The sequence below is a fragment of the Papio anubis genome, chromosome 4 (genome assembly GCF_008728515.1).
Source record: "Papio anubis isolate 15944 chromosome 4, Panubis1.0, whole genome shotgun sequence".
In the NCBI taxonomy this organism is placed as follows: Eukaryota; Metazoa; Chordata; class Mammalia; order Primates; family Cercopithecidae; genus Papio; species Papio anubis.
The window spans coordinates 97,703,030-97,722,013 of NC_044979.1; the positions used below are offsets into that span (position 1 = coordinate 97,703,030).

The 18,984-nt window shown below is 38.6% G+C and overlaps 1 protein-coding gene across 1 annotated transcript in view; it reads right to left on the reverse strand.

Annotated features, from left to right (window-relative positions):
• HIBADH (3-hydroxyisobutyrate dehydrogenase) overlaps positions 1 to 18,984 on the reverse strand; it is a 137,259-nt gene that overhangs the window by 105,008 nt on the left and 13,267 nt on the right. The window contains exons 2-3 of the mRNA XM_003896164.3: positions 18,722 to 18,882; positions 1,091 to 1,200 (exon numbers count right to left, since the gene is read on the reverse strand). Coding sequence (XP_003896213.1) covers positions 1,091 to 1,200; positions 18,722 to 18,882 — 271 coding nt within the window. The remainder of the gene's footprint in view (positions 1 to 1,090; positions 1,201 to 18,721; positions 18,883 to 18,984) is intronic.

An 18,984-nucleotide genomic window follows, 5' to 3' on the forward strand; every position in this document is an offset into this window, starting at 1 on the left:
ACAGCTAGGATGCCTCCGGACCACACACATTGTGGCCCTGAGAGCTCCATCCAAAATGAGTGTCTTTTAACCTTCCCTGAAATCTAAACATTTATCTTATCAGTTTTCTGCCTAATATCCAAGTGTCTTTTGCTTCCTTCCAAGTTGGTTAGTTTTCCAACACAATTCAATTTCCAAAAACTTCAAATTTCACATATTACAGTTTCCTGAAATCAAACCCTTTCTTTTAGCCCTTCTTGTGACTACAGCATCTACCAGTTTGCTCTATCTCTTTGTTGAAATTCAACAACAAAATAAGTTAGGAATAGAAACAGTGAGATGAGAAAACTAAGTTGGGAATTCAAACACTATCATCCTAACATAACCACAAGGGTTTGGCAATAAGCAGCAATTAACCAAAAGGTTTCTCAAAGCCAGGGAAGACAGGCACAGATTAGGAAACTCTGACCTAAACTTTATTTTACTTAGCCCATTTATGCCTACTGTTCCATTTACACTAAGTTTGTGGGAGTTATTTACATCCTACTGCTCAAGGTCATTGCCAAGGTCTGATTTTTCACAAAAAAATTTGCAACCTCCGACATAAATGGGTTAAAGAGCTACTGCTAACCTTTGATTCCAACTTCCCAAAGTTCTTACTAAAAACATACTAACCCACAGGACATACGATAACTTTTTTTCATATAATAAAATGTTAAACAATGGTGTTCTTTCCAATGTTTGGCTATATTTTTCTTAAACTCTTTTCCTGAATTTCTATAAGCTGTAAGAAAATTATATTATTAATAGTTGCAGCTTAAAATGTAAGCTTTAAAAGTCTCCTAAACATGTTACCAATGAAAGGGTAAGTTTAAAATGCAAGAGTAAAAGGAAAAAAACGAAACCAAAAAAATTTATACACAATGTCACATACTTGACTTCAGTGAAAAAAATAAGCCTTTTACAATGAGAAAACCACACTATTCACTGTATGAAATAAGAACAGTATAGAAAGGTTTAACAAACACACTTGTAATTTCCTAATAGTTCTAACACGTGAAATTCATGAACTATCATAACAAGAAAATATCCACAGTTGAGAAATACATACTTTAGAATCCCATTTGCTCCGGAATAAGCTTCTATTGCATTGATACTTGTGGGCAGCATTGTAATAATTCTGTCAGCTTTTTCAGCAACATCTGCTGGGGAAGATACTACCTTTAAAAAAAAAATTGCAAAGGCACATTATTTAAATTATAATGTAAGCAGTTTCTAGAGCACAAACAGGATCCACTTTTCATGCATGCCTATAACAGTGACAGTGCATAAAAACTAATCCTTGTTTGCAAACGACCAAAAAAAAAGCTTACTGCCCAAAATAAAGGCACATCATTATACATATACAGATGCAGTTTCTGTGAAATCAAATCTATCGTTTATTTTTAAAAGTGTGAAGAGAGTTGAGGGTAAAAGGGCAAAACCCAGCAGTCCTGGGAACAGACACACTTCTCATGGGTTCTTCCAAGTTGGATTCCTAAACAGCATAATCTTTGGTATACACTTTGACTAAGAAAAATATTATAGTACAACAACACTGGTAACTCAACTGTAGGACTCATTAGTGATTTGGTGGGCAGCAAAATCCCTTAACAAAATCTCAAGTCCCAATCCCCACCATCCTCCAGTCTCTATTTTCAAGCAAAAAAAGAAGAAAATATAAGTCTGTTTCAGAAAAGAAAAGGTCAGGACAAGGACATAAACACTTACTACAATGACTGCAAGTACCACCAGGAAGGCTAACAGTATGAGCTACCTAAACTTATGTGGAAACTACATACAGAATAAAGATATATGAATATGCATCAGGGCACTCTCTCAACCCTCATTTCTGCTTTATTAATGACCACAAATATACTGTAAAGGAAAGTTGCACTGTCTATCCTGTTTGTATAGGTGCATGCATGAGTAGATGCACTGTCGCTCAAATCCCCCACCCCCAGCTCTCTCGCTCTTTTCCATATATTCAACTTGAGAAACCTGGCCAGTCAACTGGCAACCAAAGAGGTCAGGAGAGACCAGGAGCTCCCTCCTTGACTCAAATTACCCTTTAATAGAAAGAATCAGCTGGGCATGATGACTCATGCCTGTAATCCCAGCACTTTGGGAGGTCAGAGCAGGACTGCCTGAACCCAGGTGGTCAAGACCAGCCTGGGTAACACAGCAAGACTCCATCTCTACAAAAAAACAGAAAAATTAGCTGGGTGCAGTGGTGCACACCAGTAGTCCCAGCTACTTGGGAGGCTGAGATGGGAGGATAACTTTAAAAAGCCCAGGCGTTGGAGGTTACAGTGAGCTATGATCACGCCACTGCAGTCCAGCCTGCCTGGGCAACAGAGCGAGACCTGTCTCTTAAAAAAGAAATCCGGCATCCCAACTGTCACAACATCTTCTGTAAAGCCTTTTTTCTCTTCATTGAAAAAAGACAAAAGACTATCAGGCAGATTATTGAAGATTTCTCTCCAGAATGAGTCACATATGGAAAAACAGACATATTTCTACATACGTTATGCAGGTAGAAACATGTATTTTCTACTAGAAAATGTGAAGTGACATGTAAGCATCTTACAAATAGGAATGCCTCTGCTTTTCATGTGGTAGAAGTTTACACATTTTATATTTTACGTGCATTTGATGAAAGTAAAAGAATAGGAAGCCAAAGAGAGTGTGTAATCTAAATATTAAGAGCTAGAAGTAATTACATTTCAATTTCCACAAGAGACTATGAGTTTCTAAATCAAATTCAAGATAAATGTAGCTTTAACAAAAAGCAGTTTCATAAGTCACACTTTAAAATTTCAGTAAATCAAGTATCCTGGCATATGGTGTATTAACAAGGCAGGAAATGACATTATAAAACATCTCAGACCCTAAAACAAACAAACAAAAATTCTCTTTTAATGTTTCACTCTAAAGACAATGCAGCATTTTAGAATTTACAATGAGATACATTCAACCTGTATATTTTGATACATAATGAGGATTTGCTACAAATAATTCTAAAAATTAAAAAATTTTCCATCAAATTACAAAGAAATGCTTAAGTTGCATGAAAACCTTTCCTACACCTTCATAAATATTGAGACTCTAGAAGAGGCAACTATTTCCTGGCAAACAGTTGAAGTTTACTCAAGAAAAATAGAGCTCAGTGAAATAACAAGTTGTAGTAGTCATACTTCTCTATTCCTATACTATACCAAAAATATGTTACTTAGACGGCCCCATTTATTCATCCTACTCTAATAAACACAATGCAAAACAATGGCATACTTTCCTTCTATTCCAGCTCCATCCTTCTAGATCTTTCAAGGACATCAGTAAGCCATGAGGTCTAAGAGTTAATTCCAGACTTCCCCTTAGGAATTGAGTTCTCTCTCACTGAAGGAAATTAAATTCCATCTACATAACTCCTTTAGAGGGGCCCTGAAGGGCATCAACAATTAGTTCACAGGTCAAGGGTGTTTCACACCTCCAAGTTTCCTAATCCCATGAACTGGCAGTGCCAATTCAGGCACTTGCCAAGTGCATAGGGTGGCCAATCAGCCCCCTGCATCTCTAGCATCTGCTTCTTGAGATGGTTGCATTGCCAGAATACTGTTAACCCCTTAATTATACAGGAAAGTAGTGTCAAAGCTCACAGGCCCGGAAAAAACACACAACGGTAGTGATAGCTGGAATGTCACCACTGTACTGGCCACAACTGCTCTAAATCTAATAACACACACACACACTCTCTCTCTATATATATATATGTAGATATATAGACATACAGATATATATGTATATATGGTATATCCTAACAGTCTCTAATTTGTACTACAAAGGTATGTTTATTAGACAGATAAACAGACATTCAACTAATCTGACCATCCATGTGATGACTTCAAGACCCTGAAATAACTGACAAATCTGGCCACAACTCAAAAGCTGGGAGGAAAAAAAAAATCAACCTTGTTGCCAGTCTGACATCAACTACAAAAGCCTTTAGAAGCCAAACTAATTAGAGTCCCTTCAATTACATTTGCTAATTGAATGGATAAGCAAAGCCAGCATGGATCAGTGAAAGGAACACTAATTTGGGAAGCCAGAGACCCAGGTTTAGTTGCAGCTCAGCCAAGAAGTCACAGGTGATTTTGTGTAAACTATGTAACGTCTCCAGCTTCAGTTTCCAAATCTATAAAATAAAAACAGTGATTTGGATTATCTCTCAGCATTCCCATCCCCAAAGTAAAAAGGAAATTTAGGCAGAGATACTTTTCATATTTAGTAATCTCAAGTTCTAAGAAGGTATAGTTCCCATGAAAAAGGGCTGAGGGGACTGGAAGCACGTGCAATGATTCAGCACAGCATTAGCAGGACTTTCACCGTGCAGGTTTTCAACACCTCCATAACTGGCGATGGTCACTGGCCTGGCTGACTCTGGGACATGGCTCTGCTCTGATTGTCAAGGCTGCCCCAGACAGATCTGCTAATTCCAACTGCCTCACACTTACACTATTATGAATTATAACAATTCTACTCTTCTATTATCTCAATTCTGACTATAGGAAATTGGTTTCTGTGTATACCACAACACAGTCTTTAAGATTTCTTGCAGCCAACTTATCTGAATTTAACTTTATCTGTATGCCAGTATGCATCAACGGCGGGTGTGTGATATAAAGAGCAGAGAACTGAATAAATTAAAAATCTGCTAAAATAAATTAAAAATCTGTTTAATAAAAACAAAAATCTGCTTTGCTGCATGAGGAGGGGGGTGAAGAGCCAAGAGTAATCTGAAGGGACTACACCCTCTTTTTACATATCCATTGGGAGAAGACAACTGTTACCTAGTTGCTTTACATGAAGAGAAAAATCTTGCTGCCTCTTCTAGATAAAACAGTCACGTAAGTCAAGTTCAGCACTGCTTCCAAGTAAACCAGATGGGTAACAGAAATTTACAAAGAAACAAGAAGAACTTGATCTTGTTAAACTTGCCACTCCTGTGTTTTTTAATCTTTAAAAGTACTCTTTAAAAGTACTTTTTAAATACTTTAAAAGTAGAAAAGCACAATTACTTCAAAATTGCACTACACTTGAAAAACTGACAAAAGAGCTTTGTGCCTACATCTTGAAACATTTGGTCAGCAATGATGGAGCCCACTCAGCAAGAGGCTTTTAACGCTCTCATTTAACAAGACCTGAGTGGATGCCAGATTAGATCCCAAGAGATTGACTTAAGCAAACATTTTCAGCCTTACAACTCAGGAACAACAAAATGGTTTCCAAGTTTTTAAAGAGAAAACAAAAGAAAAGAGAATCTAATTAAGCCTAGTTCAATCAGAAAACTCACACAGAAGTGGTGCATACATCTCAGACTTTTGGCATAGATCAGGAGCATCTCCAAGGAAAATCCTAGACAATGAAAACAAAGCACAAGTCGCATGTCCTTGATGCTAAGGCCTAAGTTAAAAAGAAAAACCAGTATCTTCTGCAAAATAAAGGTGGGTCAGAAGGGGCAGTGCAGAATAGACTCAAACAGGAATGCTGCCAAATCACTTTACCGCCTAGCTTGGTTTTAATTTGTATCTTCATTCTTTCATTTAGAAATATGTCTCCGTATCACTTCTTGGCCTTTGGGCTATAATCAAGAATGAAAATACATCTATGACTCTCTTTCAACATATTCTGGACTCAATAATGCAGCCGAGACAGTGGTGTTTGAGGTGTGTTGGAGAATAAAGATTTTGGAGAAAAATGCTATAGCTACAATAACAACAGCAGCAGCAGTAATAACAACAGCAGCAGCAATAATAGCAGTAGCAGCAGCAGTAGTGGTACTTTCTATGTGCCAGGTTATTTTGGGCTAAGAGAAAGATACTCTTATCCTCATTTTATATAAGAGTAAGAAATTTAAGCAGAGAAAGGTTAAGTCATCTGAAGTCACACAGCTATCAAATGGCAGAGCTGAGATTTGAGCCCAGACAGTTTAGTTCCAGGGTTTATGTTTTTAAATCACTACATTCACAATTTATTGATTCAAAATTTCTAAAATATGAAGATCTGATCATTATTATCAGTTACATTTTTTAAAAAGATGCTAAAAGTTGAAATGATGCATCTGTTTCCAACAGAAACACGAATATAATAAAGGGATAAGCTATGACAAACCCACAGCCAACATCATAATGAATGAGCAAAAGCTAGAAGTACTCCCCTTGAAAACCGGAACCAGACAAGGATGTCCCATCTCATCACTCCTATTCAATATGGTACTTTAAGTCCTGGCCACAGCAATCAGGCAAGAAATAAAAGGCATTCAAATACAAAGAGAGGAAGTCAACCTATCCCTGTTTGCAGACATGACCCTATATCTAGAAAACCCCATAATCTCAGTCCAAATGCCCTTTAAGCTGATAAACAACTTCAGCAAAGTCCCAAGACACAAAATCAATGTGCAAAAATAAGTAACATTCCTATATACCAATAATACTCAAGCCAAGAGCCAAATCAAGAACACAATCCCACTCACAATAGACACAAAAAGAATAAAACACAGGAATACAGCTAACAAGAGAGGTGAAAGATCTCTATATCAAGAATTACAGAACACTGCTCAAAGAAATCATGACACAAATGGTCAAAGAATGCTCAAAGAATGGTCAAAGAATGCTCAAAGAAATCATGACACAAATCATGCTCATGGATAGGGATAATGAATTTTGTTAAAATGGCCATACTGCCCAAAGCAATTTATAGATTCAATGCTATTCCTATCAAACTACCAATGACTTTCTTCACAGAATTAGAAAAAAACTATTTTAAAATTTATATGGAACCAAAAAAGGAGCTCAAATAGTCAAGGCAATCCTAAGCAAAAAGAACAAAGCTGAAGGCATCATGTTACCTGACTTCAAACTCAAACTTTTCTACAGGGTTATAGTAACCAAAATAGCATGGAACAAAACAGGCACACAGACCAATGGAACAGAAAAGAGTTCCAGAAACAATGCTGCACACCTACACCCATCTGATCTTTGGCAAAGTCAACAAAAACAAGCAATAAGGGCTCCCTATTCAATAAATGGTGCTGGAATAACTGGCTAGCCATATGCAAAAACCTGAAACTGGACCCCTCCTTACACCATACTCAAAATTCAACTCAAGATGGATTAAAGACTTAAATGTAAAACCTAAAGCTATAAAAACCCTGGAAGATAATCTAGGAAATACTGTTTCTAGACATAGGACCTGGAAAAGATTTCAAGACAAAGTTACCAAAAGCAATTGCGACAAAAACAAAAATTGATAAATGGGACCTAATTAAACTAAAGAGCTTCTTCTGCACAGCAAAAGAAACTATCAACAAAAAGTAAACAGACAACCTACAGAATGGGAGAAAATGTTTGCAAACTATGCGTCCCACAAAGGTCTACTACTCAGAATCTATAAGGAACTTAAATCAACAAGCAAAAATCAAACAACTGCATTGAAGAGTAGGCAAATGACATGAACAGACACTTCTCAAAAAAAGACATACACATGGTCAACAAGCATATGAAAAAATGTGACCATACTAATCATTAGTGAAATGCAAATCAAAACCACAGTAAGATACAGTATCACACCAGTCAGAAAGGCTGTTATTAGAAAGTCAAAAAATAACATGCTGGCAAGGTTGCAGAGAAAAGGGAACATTTATACACCACTGGTGGGAATGTAAATTAGATGAGTTATTGTGGAAGCAGTGTGGTGATTTCTCAAAGAACTCAAAGCAGAATTACCATTCAACCCAGCAATCCCATTATTGGGTACATACCCAAAGGAATATAAACAGTTCACCATAAAGATACATGCACCCGTATGTTCATCACAGCACTATTCACAATAGCAAAGACATGGAATCAACCTAAATGCCCATCAATGGTAGACTGAATAAAGAAAATGTGGTACATACACACCATGAAATACTATGCAGCCATAAAAAAGAATGAGATCATGGCCTTTGCAGCAACATAGATAGAGCTGGAGGCCATTATCCTAAGCAAACTAATCCAGGGAGAGAAACCAAATACCACATGTTCTCACTTATAAGTGGGAGTTGAACACTGAGTACATATGGACACAAAGGAAGGAACAACAGACACTTGGGACTACCTGAAGGTGGAGGGAGGGAGGAGGGTGAGGATCAAAAAACTACCTGCCAGGTACTATGCTTATTACCTGGGTGGCAAAATAATCTGTACACCAAACTCCTGTGACATGCAATTTACCTATATAACAAACCTGCACATTACCACTGAACCTAAAAGTTCAAAAACATCTTCAACTGCAAGCTTCCTGCGGGCCTTGGAGGCTGCCCTACAAACACACTCATTTTCTGAGTCCATCATTCTGCCCAACTTATTTTAATAAACGCTTATATAATAATAACTTCCCTCTGATGTTTTTAAATTTAAAAAAAGGGATAAGGCCGGGTGCGGTGGCTCACACCTGTAATCCCAGCACTTTGGGAGGCCGAGGCAGGCGGATCACCTGAGGTCAGGAGTTTGAGACTAGCCTGGCCAACATGGCGAAACCCCGTCTCTACCAAAAATACAAAAATCAGCCAGGTGTGGTGGCAAGCACCTATAATCCCAGCTACTTGGGAGGCTGAGGCGAGAGAATCGCTTGAACCTGGAAGGTGGCGGTTGCAGTGAGCCGAGATTGCGCCACTGCACTCCAGCCTGGGTGACAGAGCAACACTCCGTCTCAAAAAAAAAAAAAAAAAAAAGGGATAAGGAAATAGAAATGTCTACATATTTTATGAAAATGACCAAAACAAGTTCAACCAATTATAAATGCCCTATCAGAATAGGTTAACACTTCAAGGCATAAACAAGCTATTAAGTAGTCATGTAAAACGTATTAAACATATCAAAGTTTTTATTTCCCTAATAATCCACATACAGTCATGCAAAAGAGATACGTTCTGAGAAATGCGTTGTGAGAAAAGAAAAACAACTTGGAGCAATCTGAGCTATGTGAGGTTTGCAAAATTTATCAGGCCCAGAGAGACGTGAGCATAGGACTTTGGTCACCACCACCCTCCGTGCCCAGTGGTAATTACTTAAAGGCATTTTTGTTCCTGACTAGCTGCCTCACTTATTATGGTCATGTTCCTGAAATCTGGAATACAAAGAACAGTGTACAGCCAATTAATAATTTATGTTAACGTAAACTCTTGCTAAACAACTTAGGAACTGCCTCTTCTTTTTTCCTTAAAAACTCACCTGGGGCCAGGTGCAGTGGCTCACACCTGTAATCCCAACACTTTGGGAGGCCAAGACGGGCTGATCACTTGAGCCCAGTGGTTCAAGCCCAGCCTGAGCAACAAAGCAAAACCCTGTCTCTACAAAAATACAAAAATTGGCTGGGCATGGTGGTACACGCCTGTGGTTCCAACTACTTGGGAGACAGGGCAGGAGGATCACTTAAGTCTGGGAGGTTGAGACTGCAGTGAGCTGTGATCCCACCACTGCATTCCAGCCTGGGTGACAGGGAGAGACCCTGTCTCAAAAGAAATGAACAAACAAAATCACTTGTAACATCTGGTAATCACATATATTCAAGGCAACTTGAATTTATGCTTCCAGGTGGACATTTTCCACCTTTTGGGCTTGAATAAACTCTATACCTAATCACAGTTTCTGAATCGTTATTTAAGGTTGACAGTTGTTAGGCTATTTCATGGTGTCGAACGTCAGAGAAAGCACTTACAGACCTTCATGGTATAGTGTATTGCTTCTAGGCTACAAACCTGTACAGCAACATTACTGTACTGAATACTGTAGGCAACTGTAACATAATGTAAGAATCTGTGTATTTAATGTATCTATACATACAAAAGGTACGGTAAAAATACTCTATTACAATCCTATATGCAGTCCATAACCAAAACATCCTCATGAGGTGCATGACTACAGTTTTACTAAAACTTGAAGAAAAGCCTCCAGGGTCATAATATTCTAAAACACTTCTTCACCTGGAACTGCAGGTGGCCATCTTGCACCTTGAAGGGAGAAAGGAGCCTAAGGGAGAAAAGCAAACTCAAGAGGCAAAGAGAAAAGAAAAGAATCTGGCTATATCTATGTCACTAAATTCAACTCTGCCAGAGGTCAGACCACTCCCCAACTCTTCGAATACATGAAACAATAAATTCTCAGTTTTTGCTTTCAAAAAAAGAAAAGCACTTCTTCAAAACGACATCTGATTTTCCTCCCTGCAAATCTCTCACTGAAAGAACAGTTGACATTAGAAATCAACTAGCCAGCATTTCTGCAATCTTGGCAGGGTGTTGGGGGATGGGCTTGTTTTCTTTGACTCTCACTTCATCAGCTTGACTTGATATAGTAACACAGAAGGAGGAAATGGACACCCATCCTTAAAAATGTATGAGTCAACTCAAATATACCCTGAATTTTTTAACCTTTAAACCCTTCAGGGCACTATTGTGGCAAAAAGTTTCAAGGTTTCACACATACTTCTCCATCTCATCCCAAGTTGTGTCTTGGCCTTATAGTAGTAGAATGAAATTCATTTTTTCTTTTATCCAACATTTTAAAAAACTAAACATAGCTATGAAATAAGAATGTTGACATTTTAATATATCAGAACCTATCTAAATTAATATTACTTTTTAAAGTAGTGCTCTTAGGAAACCACACTTGTTCTGATGATGTTGCCACTGTTCCAAACATTCTCTAAGCTGCCAACATAAATCATTTATCAACAAATGCTTTCATTTTCTGTTGCCCTCAGGACCAAAGCTTTTTCACCCTTTACCTTTCTCACTTCATCTGAATTTCACATTGTCCTACCTTCCACTGCTGTTAAAATCAATACTCAAAGGACCTCTTAGAGTCAAGATGCTTAAGAGAACGAGAGATGTGAGGAAGAGAGGCAAGAAGATTCTGTCTTCCAGGCTTCCTGCCTCAGTGTGAACCACACACAGAATTTTCCCCACTGTGTATTGGGGGAGGAGTGGCAACTGTACACAAGAAGCTAAGTCTTTGCTATTCACTAATCTGGGAGGAGCACTGACCCAGAACCCACCTTCTTTCCTTCTTTACAACCAGTGACATATTGCAAGGAAGAAGAAAAAGGAAAACCCAGTAACTGAGTCTGTGTCCTGGAACCCTCAAATTTTTATGCAGGAATCTTGGAGACCTTGTCCTTCATGACTTTCATTTCAGACTACAAAGATAATACAATCTTTGTTGGGTGAGTAAAGATTACATGCAATCTTTACTGTAATTAATCCTGTTTATATTAATAGGGAATTAATCCTGTAATTCCCTATCAGAAATGAAATGACCCTTAGAAGTTGCTTATTTTTTTCTACCTCAAAAATTGCCTTGGCCGGGCGCGGTGGCTCAAGCCTGTAATCCCAGCACTTTGGGAGGCCGAGGCGGGTGGATCACAAGGTCAGGAGATCGAGACTATCCTGGCTAACATGGTGAAACCCCGTCTCTACTAAAAATACAAAAAACTAGCCGGGCGCGGTAGCGGGCGCCTGTAGTCCCAGCTACTTGGGAGGCTGAGGCGGGAGAATGGCGTGAACCCGGGGGGCGGAGCTTGCAGTGAGCCGAGATCGCGCCACTGCACTCCAGCCTGGGAGACACAGTGAGACTCCGTCTCAAAAAAAAAAAAAAAAAAAAAAATTGCCTTAGCACTTAATTATAGTCAAATTACAATTTTAGTAGAAACTTCCTTGCAGTATTAGGTGGTCTTGCCACCTAAGACATATCCAACACCTTGTCACATCCAACTCAACCTGTTTTATTCCCCAAGAGCATCAGGTAAACTACTAGACATATGATAGTTACTCAAGCTATCTCTGATGACCTAAAGTAACAGTCTGCAGCAAAGACTGAGGCTCCACTTCTTGAGGAAATTGCTCCTTTGTCCTCATTCTTAATCTGGATAAATCCTATTTGTTATTTTGCTGTCTGCCTAAATATCTAGTCTTTAGAGAGAATTCCCCTAACCACCCTCTCACCTAATGTAACACAGATTTTTATTAAAAACTAATGTGACCTTTTACTTTTTCTTTAGACTTATCACAGTTTGGAATCACATATTTGTGTGATTTGACAATCTAACACCCCCTATTGGTCCCTAAAGGCAAGGACTGTGACTATCTTGTTCTGAGCTGTATTCCCAGTGCCTGGCACATAGAAAGTTCTCGAGAAACATGTTAAATTAGTGACTTAATGAAGGTCCTATCCCCCGTTTTGCTAAGGTAGTCTACAGTAGCCTTAACCCATAGTGATTAGAGCAATAAAAAGTAACTTTTCTTCACAGAAGAGAATATCTGATACTACCATTTGAATGGAGAACATGAGAAAAGGAACAGCTGTGTACAGCAGAGATGAAACTAAGGCATACAGAAACTAATTTATAGTTAACATTAACATACAGTGATTAATATGTGCCAAATGCTATTTTAAGCGCCATACATAATTAACTCACTTAATCCCTGTACCAACTTTATGAAAACAGTATGATTAATCTTCATACATGTGGAAACAAGGGTATAGAGACACTGAAAAACTTGCCCAAGATTGCACAGATACTAAGTGGTAAAAAAAGATTCAAAACCCACACATTTTGTAGATTCCCAATGTTTGCTGCATTAGTTTTCCATAGCTGCTGCAACAAGTTACCACAAGCACAGTCGCTTAAAACAGAAATTTACTCTCTCACAGCTCTGGAGGTCAAAAGTCTGAAATCAAGGTGTCAAGAGAGACACGCTCCCCACAAAGGCTCTAGGGGAGGATCCGTCTTTGCCTTTTCCAGCTTCTGATGGCTCCTGATACTCCTTGGTTGGCAGCAGCGAAACTCTAATGTCTGCCTCCATCTTCACATGGCCTTCCCCTCTGTGTCTCTGTGTTTTCTTTTCTGTCTCTGGTAAGGACACCTGTCATTAGCTTTAGGCTCCACCCTAAATCCAGGATGATCTCTCTTAACTTACTTAGATCATCAAAGACCCTGCTTCCAAAAACGTCACATTCACAGGTACTAGGAGTTAGAACTTGAATATATCTTTTTTAATAGCTTCACTGACATATCATTTGCATACAATTCACCCATTTAAAGTGTACCAAAGGCCCTGTTAACATATTCACAGACATATGCAACCATGATGACAATCAATTTTAGAAACTTTTCAAGAAGAAACCTGGCTGGGCCTGGTGGCTCACGCCTGTAATCCCAGCACTTTGGGAGGCCGAGGTGGGCAGATCACGAGGGTCAAGAGATCGAGACCATCCTGGCCAACATGGTGAAACCCCGTCTCTACTAAAAATACAAAAAAATTGGCCAGGTACGGTGGCTCACACCTATAATCTCAACACTTTGGGAGGCCAAGGTGGGTGGATCACCTGAGGTCGAGTTCGAGACCAGCCTAGCCAGTATGGTGAAATCCCATCTCTACTAAAAATACAAAAATTAGACGGGGGTGGTGACATGTGTCTGTAATCCTAGCTACTCAGGAGTCTAAGACAGGAGAATTGCTTGAACCCAGGAGGCAGAGGTTGCAGTGAGCCAAGATTGCGCCACTGCACTCCAGCCTGGCCAACAGAGCAAGACGCCATCTCAAAAAAAAAAAAAAAAAAAAAATTAGCTGGGCGTGGTGGGGCGTGCCTGTAGTCACAGCTACTCGGGAGGCTGAGGCAGGAGAATCACTTAAACCCGGGAGGCGGAGGTTGCAGTAGGCTGAGATCGCACCACTGCACTCCAGTCTGGTGAGAGTGAGACTCCATTTCAAAAAAAACAAAGAATAAGAAGCCTTATATGCATTAGCTATCATGCCTCTATGCCCAACTTTCCCTCTTCCCCAGTGCTAAACAACCACTAATCTACTTTGTGTCTCTATACAGACTTCCTTATTCTGGACTTCCCTGGGAAGTCTATAGTATGTGGTCTTTTATGACTGGCTTCCTTCACGCAACATGTTTTCAAGGTTCATCAATGTTGCAGCAAATATTAGTACTTCGTTTCTTTTTATTACTGAATAATCATCCATTGTATGGATATAACACATTTTGTTTGGACATTCTATCCACTGATAGATTTTTGGGTTGTTTCCACTTTTTCGTGATTATGAATAATGTTGCTGAATACACATTTCCATGTGGATACAAATTTCTCATTTCTCTTGAGTATATAGCTAGGTGTGAAATTCCTGGGTCATGGCATAATTCTAATGCTTAATTGTTTGAGGAACTCCCAAAATCTTTCCCAAAGTGGCTGTACCATTTTACATTTCCACTAGCAGTGTATGAGGGCTCCAATTTTTCTACAACTTCACAAACACATTTTGCTATCTAACTTTTTAATCTAGATTCTAGTGGGTGTGTCTCATGGTTTTAATTACCTTTTTTTTTTTTTTTGAGACAGACTCTTACTCTGTCACCCAGGCTGGAGTGCAGTGGTGGCAATGTCGGCTCACTGCAACGTCCACCTCCTGGGTTCAAGCAATTCTCCCACCTCAGCCTCCTGAGTAGGTGGGATTATAGATGCGCACCATCACGCTTGGCTAATTTTTTTTGTATTTTTAGTAGAGACGGGGTTTCACCATGTTGGCCAGGCTGGTCTTGAACTCCTGACCTCAAGTGATCCACCTGCCTCGGCCTCCCAAAGTGTTGGGATTACAGGCGTGAGCCACCTCACCCAGCTGTTCTGATTACGTTTCTATGATGCCTAATGATGTTGAGCATCTTTTCATGTGTTTACTGACCATTCATATATCTTCCTGGGATAAATGTCTATTCAAATCCTTTGCCCATTTAATTGAGTTACTTGTCTTATGTTTCCGTTGTAAGACTTCTTCATATATTCTAGATACAAATTCCTTTATCAGATACATGATTTGCAAATATTTTATCACATTCTGTGAATTGTTTTTCACTTTCTTGATGATGTTCTTTGGAGAACAAGTTTTTAATTTTGATAAAGTCCAATTTACCTATTTGTAATTTTGTTGCTCATGCTCTTGATGTCATATCTAAGAATCCTTTGCCAAATCCAAAGTCATAAAGATTTACCTCTGTGTTTTCTCCTAACAATTTTATAGGACATCATTGGGGGTTGGGGAGGTGGGCCACTATTCAACCCACTAAACAACCCATACAATAGATAATTATTATTAAATTCTAACTCCATGGGTACAGAACCACACAAGAGAAGGGGCAAGGGAGACAAATGATCAGTGGCTTGACTGATCTAGGCACTTTATTTTCCAGCAATCTAGTTTATAAATAGGTTAACAGGTAGCTACATTTCAGAATCATCAACAGAGATGTCACACACACACACACACTCAAAAACGTCTTTCACGTTAATTTCACTAATTAGTGACTATACATCACGTAATTAAAAGAACCAAAACTCCAAAGTCAAAGACCTTTGTTTAGACACTGGCTCTTGCTATTCATTCACTGCACAGTGGTAACCCTTCCTCTGAGAGGTATCCATTCCAAGACTCGCAGTGGATGTCTGAAACCACAGACAGTACCAAATCCTATAACATAGTCTATATGTCTATAGAACATAGTCTATATGTTTCACTTCATGTTCTATATGTTTATAGAACATAGTCTATATAAACATATAGACTATGTTTTCCATTTTTTTTTTCTTCCTTTTTAAGGCAAGGTCTCACTCCATCACCGAGGCTGCAGCGCACAGCTCACTGCAGCCTCAACCTCCTAGGCTCAAGTAATCCTCCCACCTCAGCCTCCCAAGTAGCTGGGACTACAGGCACACACAACCACGCTCAGCTAATTTTTTTTTTTTTTCTGAGACAGAGTGTCCCTCCGTCATCCAGGCTGGACCAGAGTGGTGCAATCTCAGCTCACTGCAACCTCCGCCTCCCGGGCTCAAGTGATTCTCATGTCTCAGTCTCTCAAGTAGCTGAAATCACAGGCACATGCCACCACGCCTGGCTAATTTTTGTATTTTTAGTAGAGACGGGGTTTTGCCACATTGACCAGGCTGGTCTTGAACTCCTGGCCTCAAGTGATCCGCCTGTCTTGGCCTCCCAAAATGTTGGGATTAGAGGCGTGAGACACAGCGCCCAGCCAGTTTTTCTTTAAATATACACTTCTATGATAAAGTTTTAATTTACAAATTAGTCACAGTAAGAAATTAACAACAATAAAATAGAACAATTATAACGATATGCAAGCATCACTACTCCTGCACTTTGGACCATTATGAAATAAAATAAGGATTACCTGAAAATAAGCACGCAATATCACAACAGCCAATCACTGAGGCGGCTACTAAGCGGCTGATGGGCCAGAGAGTGTCTACAGCATGGAGACACTGGACAAAGGGATGATTCACATCCAGGGTGGGCAGAGCAGGACAGCACAAGATTTCATCATGCTACTCAGAACGGCATGCAATTTAAAACTTATAAATTGTTTATTTCTTGAATTTTGTACTTAACATTTTCAGACCACATTTGACTATAGGTAACTGAAATTGTAGAAAGTGAAACTACAGATAATAAGAACCACTGTATAACGTTAGGGATATTATTTATCTTCTCCAAGCATCAATTTCTTGATTACACTTCTGTTGCAAAGACAAAATGAGATAATATACACAAAATATTTAGCAAAAGACCTGACACATAGTAGGTGCTCACTAAATACTGTATTAGATTCTTTTCTCTGCCTTTCAAAATATCTATCAAAATATATCTATTTCAAAATAAATATCTATTTCAAAAATATCTATTTCAAAATAAATATCTCATTCACACAGGATGAATCACCATCTCTGAAGATGGTAAAAGGCCACCTTTCCCAGATTCTCTTATTCTTAAGGTAGGCTTCCTTCATACCTACCTAAAATTAGCAACACAAAAGAAATAATAAACTTGTTGGGAAATAGAGGTAGGCCTGGTAACTTCAGAGTACGAGGTAATTCAGGTAGAGCATCAGAAAGCTCTAGAATTCTGGGAAAACACAGGAGAGATTCACAAAGCAGTGACGATCATTACAGTTGTTCCACAGACAAGCTGGAAGTGCTACAGGGATAGAGGGAAAGTACTTGTGTTGGTAACAATTTAAAAGGTCACAAGTTTCTGCTTTGCCGGTCTAGGGTAATAGTCTCCATTCAATTCCTATTCCACTCTTTGGTCAAATTTTGTATTTAATTGAAGATATTTCCTCTGTTTAGAGATGAAGTACCCTTGTTACTCTTACTAACAGATAAACCACTGTAAAACGGCAATACCAAATAGATGTGTTATCCCAGAAAATAATAACCATCTCCTCAAAATAACTACTAATTGGTTCATCTCAGACTGAATATCAACTTGAAATGCTCACCATCTCTGAAGATGGTAAAAGGCCACCTTTCCCAGATTCTCTACTATACAACTGATCAAATTTCTCCAACAAGGCTACTAAGTCCCTACATTAATTAAGCCCATAAGCCTGCTGTACTGGGAGTATAGCATCCGTATTCAGCAACTGAACAGGCAGAAGCAGCCACAATACTACGCTGAAAAGTTCCAAAGTCATACTTCCACCCTAACACTACACTGCTGCAATTTCCATATGGCACAAAAACCACGGAAAGGGAAAAGATTCAGATATCTAGTTGTGAAAATGGCCTCTAAGTTACCTAAAGCTGTTCTGTATCTAGGTATGGCATTTATCAGTATTTATTTTCAAGTCTATTATCTAGAAGTTGACTAATTTTTTTCTCTCACCTTTTTCTCAGGAATTTTTTAGTATTCTCTGTTTTGGGGTCACATACTATCCTCAGTTACCACTCTACAACTTGACCAAGAAGAATTTCCTCATATCTAGAAAAAACAAACTCTATATTCAGATACTGATACATGGTCTCCTATAATTTGAGTTATTGATAAAGTTTAACAAATCCAAACAACTCAAGACTTAACCAGCAGATACTATCATCCAACATGATAAACTCTAGTACCAAAATTCTTTAACATGAATGATAGCCTAAAAACAAAACACTAGAGATTCACTATAACTCAACTCTTCATTACAAGACATAGTGTTTTTAGGTTGTCTCCTGGTTTATGGCCAATAACTAATAATTATGCACAAAGTGCTGCTATATGGTGTTTACAAAGTATGTTCACATACATTCTCTCATTTGAGCTTCACAACCTAATGGCGTAGGTTGTCATCATTCACCTTTTAAGAATGAGGAAATCAGCAGAAGTGATGTAACTTGCCCCCAGTAAGAAAGCACGTAACTATCTGAACTAGAACCCAAACTAAGCTTTATATCTCTCAGTCTACTCTTGTTTTAAAGACAATTGTGCTTTTAATAACACAGGAGATTATTTCCACCAAACTAAATACTTTAACAGCACAATCAGTAAAGTTACTATCTCAGAAAACTGATATAGAGCTAAAGCAAGGCCCTCTCACCAAATGTGCAAAATGTTCCAAGTCACCCGCCAAAGAACAGATACCCCTGAGTGTCTGACGAGAACTCTCCTTTACTGCAAATCTGGATGTTGGATGTTTACATATATATAAAATTAACATTGAATCAGGTTTACAACTCCATTGGGTAGACTTCTAACAAGCTGTCACTTATTTGAATGTACATTCATTTTTAATCCTCAAAATCTAAAACAAATCTAAAGAAAAGGTCTTACCTGTTCACCTGCATCTTGAAACTCTTTGCAGGCATCAGGGAACACATCATAAATAATAAGTGGATAGCCATGTTTCATGAGATTTTTTGCCATTGGATTCCCCATGTTGCCCAGTCCAATGAATCCAACTGGAGTCTTTGAAGCCACTGACCTAGAACACACTGATTTCAATACATTATTTTCAATAGGGGCAAATAATATTTTTTATTGTAAACATTCATTTAATATTAGCAAGTCAATTGTTAGGTGTTTTTTTTTTTTTT